At 31.8% G+C, this 6,000-nt stretch overlaps 1 protein-coding gene across 3 annotated transcripts in view; it reads right to left on the bottom strand.

Moving 5' to 3' along the window:
• Window positions 1-1,441: 1,441 nt before the first annotated feature.
• Window positions 1,442-6,000, bottom strand: part of LOC139487645 (p53 and DNA damage-regulated protein 1-like) — a 79,126-nt gene continuing 74,567 nt past the window's right edge. For all 3 annotated transcript variants that reach the window (XM_071272593.1, XM_071272595.1, XM_071272594.1), the window contains exon 4: window positions 1,442-2,063. In XM_071272593.1, the coding sequence (XP_071128694.1) occupies window positions 1,906-2,063 (158 nt within the window). In that variant the 3' untranslated portion in view covers window positions 1,442-1,905. The remainder of the gene's footprint in view (window positions 2,064-6,000) is intronic.

The raw sequence follows: 6,000 nt of genomic DNA, 5'->3' as shown, positions 1-6,000 counted from the left end.
TGCTACATCTTGTATAGAAGTGCACCATGTTTTAAATCTTGTATTGCAATGCACTTTGTGCTATATTTTGTATTGCTTTGCACTTTGTGCTACATTTGGTTTTGCATTCCCATTTGTGCTTCATCTTGTATTGCTTTGCACTTTGTGCTATATTTTGTATTGCTTTGAACTTTATGCTACATTTTGTATTGGTGTGCACTATGTTCTACATCTTGTATTGATTTGCACTTCGTGTTACATCTTGTTTAGAAGTGCACCATTTTTTAAATCTTGTATTGCAATGCACTTTGTGCTATATTTTGTATTGCTTTGAACTTTGTGCTACATTTTGTATTGCATTGCACTTTGTACTACATCTTGTATTGCTTTGTACTTTGTGTTACATTTTGTTTTGCTTTGCACTTTGAGCTACATCTTGTATTGCATTGCACTTTGTGCTACATCTTGTATTGCATTGTACTTTGTGTTACATTTTGTATTGCATTGCACTTTGAGCTACATCTTGTACTGCTTTGCACTTTGAGCTACATCTTGTATTGCTTTGCACTTTGTGTTACATTTTGTTTTGCTTTGCACTTTGAGCTACATCTTGTATTGCATTGCACTTTGTGCTACATCTTGTATTGCATTGCACTTTGTGTTACATTTTGTATTGCATTGCACTTTGAGCTACATCTTGTATTGCTTTGCACTTTGAGCTACATCTTGTATTGCTTTGCACTTTAAGCTACATCTTGTATTGCTTTGCACTTTGAGCTACATCTTGTATTGCATTGCACTTTGTGTTACATTTTGTATTGCTTTGCACTTTGAGCTACATCTTGTATTGCTTTGCACTTTGAGCTACATCTTGTATTGCTTTGCACTTTGAGCTACATCTTGTATTGCATTGCACTTTGAGCTACATCTTGTATTGCTTTGCACTTTGAGCTACATCTTGTATTGCATTGCACTTTGTGTTACATTTTGTATTGCTTTGCACTTTGAGCTACATCTTGTATTGCTTTGCACTTTGAGCTACATCTTGTATTGCTTTGCACTTTGAGCTACATCTTGTATTGCTTTGCACTTTGAGCTACATCTTGTATTGCTTTGCACTTTGAGCTACATCTTGTATTGCTTTGCACTTTGAGCTACATCTTGTATTGCTTTGCACTTTGAGCTACATCTTGTATTGTATTGCACTTTGTGTTACATTTTGTATTGCTTTGCACTTTGAGCTACATCTTGTATTGCTTTGCACTTTGAGCTACATCTTGTATTGCTTTGCAATTTGTGCTACAGATTGTCCAGAAAAAAATCATTTGATTTGGTTTTTATTATATTTTAGGGTTTATAAAGTTTTGTATTGACCTTTGATTGATAAAATGTTGACTTACCAATAGAAAGTCTCTTTTTGTTTGTTTTTCATTAACACTAAGCAGAACATAAACACATAAAATAGCTCTTCATTATCTTTAATTTTCCTAACAAACCAATAAATAATGAAATAAAATAACAAACATTCATCAATTTTTGTCACAGTTCAACAGGCTACCATTATCATTTAATTACTGGTAATCCCATATCACAATGAAGATGGCCTAGTCAGTTCAGTAGTTTAATCAATTTCAATGAATGTTGGAAATCTATCAGATAAATGGTATATATGGAATTGTATTTAGCTAAACAAGTCCCTTTACGACCCATCAATTGACAGGAAAAAATTGGAAAAAAAGATATATAACTGATTATGGCTGTAAGACAAGACAGATTTGTTTCCAAGTGAGTAATTATCATTTGATGGAGAGCCAATCATTGAACCATACATGTTTTTGTTCACTCTGTCCACCTCTTTTTGAAATTGCCATTAACTTGTAACTTCAAATTTCCTAAGAATTAGTACACATGCTCTATTCCAATTGATCAAATAAGTTCTTCTACTGCTCTCATTTCCTCCTTTGACAATGGATTGAGGTTAAATCCTTTTATATCCTCCTTTTTCTCCATATCACGTAATTTACTGACTTTAGGCTTCAATTCTCTCCTTAAATCATTTATTTGATTGTCAAGTTCTTCAAAATCTGAAAAGAGAAACAAAATTGTTATCTGTCTATTGTTTTTACTTTGAAATATTAGATATCTGAATATACAGCTGATCAGAAATGTTATATAATTTTGTTGTCAATATTCCTTAAAAAATACATTAATTATATGGTCAGTTTTTATCTTTTATAAAAGTGGACTGATTCTTACACTAAAATCGTGTGTTACAGTTTGCTAAACATAGCTAACGGCCACAATAATTGGTAATTTGTGATGGAAATTGTCTACCAGCATGTGATGGGAATATTAAGAAATTTTACATAAATATACTCCTATATATATATAACCATCTATCTTGCATAAGATTTAGGAAAATATGTACATCATCTGGCTGATAACTACCATATTAAATCAAATTATAATACATAAACTAAAGAAAATCTGAGGCTTACCGTATATATTATATACAGTTTCAGTTGTGTTTAAGTTTTTTCTTTGTTTTCCAACTCTCTGGATTGGTTTTTAAATATGTCTATGATAATGAACAGAATATGGTGATTACTGTTTTTTCTGCTTTTGACATTGAATTATGAGCACTGCTATACTAGAACATAACTATATAATAACTATGACAGCTTTTTTTCATGGGATGAATACTCTGGTCCATATTCCTTCATTTAATAAACACAACAATCAAAAACAATCACAGCAATTTACATGAAAGCAACTCATATAATTGGTGATGGAAACTAGTAACATATGTCAATTATAAGGCTTCAAATACATTGAAGAAACCTTAATTCTTGCAAATTGTTCCCAAACAGGAGTCCTAATATGTTCAAGTTCAAAGGGAGTGCCCATTATCTTTCCTTTTTCATGGGGAATTTCTGCTGCTGATAAATCTTAAGATTGATAATTGGTGGTTGCTTAAAGTCCAGTGGCATATATGGCAAGCATCTTCAGGACATATTAACCCTAAGATCTTTAAATAAGTAACCAAAAGTCAATAATGGGTGTATAAGATATTTCACCAAAGATTGGTAAAGATCTTGTTTATGTCTTGAAAAATGTACCTAGCGAAAAAAATGTACACTGACGCAAAGTTTTTCTAACGGGCATTTTCAAGCTTAGTTTTGTGAATGTTTGACAAATGATTTCAAAGATTTTATAGGGGAAACAAATATATTGCCCCAATATCCGTCTGCCAGATGCATACCACTTTTCATAGCATAAATTCACCTCTGAATAAAATGTAATATTGTATCCAGAGACAGAAATTTCCAGGTGTTTAGACTTTTGATAATGAAATCATTTCCTGTTCTATTTCACTATTCTATCCTATTACCTGATGTAACCGAATGAAAGTTATTCTTATAAAACTTCACAATCAATTCTTATTAACTAAAAACCGAATATCATATGGAACTAATCCTGATGATAAAAAATAGAAATACTTCATGGAATTAAATTCAATATAAAACTACTTAAAACAAAAGGTATTACTCCTGGTACTGTTGATTAATGACATACATGCTGTAACTTCCCTGTTTCTGAGCAGCGATCATGACATTTAACAACGAGAGATTTCCCTTTTGGTCATAATAGCATTAGATTTCCATTATGTGTGAGAAGTTTACTCAGGAGTGATTCTAACAACCAGAAAGGATTTTCAATGACTATAAATTTTGTGCATGCTGTTTCCAGATAGGACCAAATGGGTTTTACGAATTATTCTCAACTTTCTAATCATTAATTAATTGAACATCGTACGATTCTGGGTAGTTAATTACTTGAAACCAAATATGCTGAAAATATATCAAGTTCATTAAAACAACATGCAGCTTTGCATCATCAATATTTTAAACATTGTTTTTTAACAGTAAACAACTCCACAAGAGGGAAGGTAAAATACTCTTTAATACATTAACTAGCTTTATGTATGAAAGAGACATTGATTGATTGTTTAATGCTGTTGACAGAATTTTTTAATGTTTTTTTTAAAATTATGGTTCCAAACAACAGGCACAAATAAAAAATGTGAGGGGTTGGGGTGGTATATTCTTTTTGAGATGTAGGAATTAGAAGACCTTATTTTGACACAAAACTGGCTGTACCTTTATTACACTTTTTTTCTTTTTTAAGGGGGAAAGCACCCCTATCATAACTGTTGCATAAACAACAAGAATTATGTGGACACCAATATCCAACTGGATCAAAAGACTCAAAACCTTATTTGGCATAAATATTTCAGAATGTTTACATCATAATGAACATGTGCTCTTTGTTTCAAGTTGTTATGACCAATACTGCATGGTAACCTAATTTTCACCAAAACTTTTACCTTAGAATGTATACTAATTTTACAGTTTCCAATTACATGTTTTATAAGTACTCAAACCCTAATTTGGCATATATTTAGAAAACATTGCACATACCTGCCAACAACCCCCGCAAATAGTGACAGTTGTCAGGTATGCATTGCATCATTAAGAGCATGTGAATTTGATGAGATCACAACTGCTTTGTATCTACAGGTACCCATAGCCAAAACTTTAACCTGATACTGAACCAAGGAACAGACAGATGGACAAACAGTCCTGAAACTATATGCCTCCAACTATTTTAGTGTGAGCATAAAGAGTCAAAGTCTTCCTTTTTTGCCAGAAATTGCTTGAACCCAAATTCCTGAAACTTTTCTTTTAGACTATATATATATAGTAGATGTTGTTAATGCTCTCTGATATAATTTCTGATATACAGTGTTGAGGGTGCAGCAAACTGAATGTAACAAATTAACTGCACTTCAACACCCTTTTAGGCTTTAAAAATTCTTTTAAATCTTGAAAAAAAAATCATCAACCTTTTGTGAAAGGCACTGAAGATGAGTTAACGAACTGATGACGATATTAACCGACAAGATAAAGGATATAACACCTCTAATTACAAAACAGATAATATCAGAGACACCCACAATTCCACTTCACAACAGTGTTTTGTTATTTTCTATATAACCCCAATTCCGCGTACAATCTAATTAAAAGTGCAAGTCAATCAATCTTAATTAATACGTCTGTTATTGGTAAATCCATTTAAACCCAATCAAGAACATGGTCAACTTTCGACTCTATTACATTCAGCATTTTCATTTCCTTTTTGTGGATAAAATAAATTACTGAGAACTAATATCTCGAAGACATGGAATGTAATTATTCAATGTTCTTTTAACCTTTATAAAGCTCTTCAGGTAGTTTTATGTTTAAGAAATTCTACACTTATGGTAAAATTCTCGTGACGTGACGGTACCCTAATTGCACCTATTTTGACAGTTTCTTCACCTACGTTTTTTTATGATCAAGTAAAATATGTCCATACTGTGTTTATTTTGTAGCCCTATCCTTCTTCATTGTATAGGTACACTAATTTGAATTTTAATCCATATTGAGTCCATAAAAAAATGGGTTTGAATCAACCTCCAAACTATCCAGGATTCTGTAATGAGGAGTACCCAAATTGCATCCATGCTTAAATTCACATCGTCAAAAGTCTAATAACCGAGCTTTTGTTTAATTTCTTCAAATATTTTGAACAATTGGATATTAGTCCATGCTTACTCTTCATATTTTACAAAATGGATGCTTATAATATATTGTTTTTGCTAATTTTAAAAAGATGACGTTTTGATGACGTCGTACGGTGACGTTTTCGAACATTTTTCTTTTTCAGTAAACAGTCCATCTGTTGATAAATACTGTGAACGTTTTGTGTACATCTAAATATGTTTACCTATGTTGAAAGACGTGCATAGTATCAAATCAAAAAAATACAAATTGTTTAGTCTCTAGAAAATGTTGTAAGATTTCCGTTGCTATTTTTTTTTAAATAGGTGCAATTTGGGTACTCGGTGCAATTTGGGTACCCTTACGTTAGCTTGAAAATTTCTAATCTATATAAATAGTAGAAAATTTTCCAATCAAT

Source organism: Mytilus edulis, chromosome 9 (assembly GCF_963676685.1).
Source record: "Mytilus edulis chromosome 9, xbMytEdul2.2, whole genome shotgun sequence".
NCBI lineage: Eukaryota > Metazoa > Mollusca > Bivalvia > Mytilida > Mytilidae > Mytilus > Mytilus edulis.
Note: the sequence above shows the minus strand (reverse complement) of the source record. Positions and strands in the feature narration are given on the sequence as shown.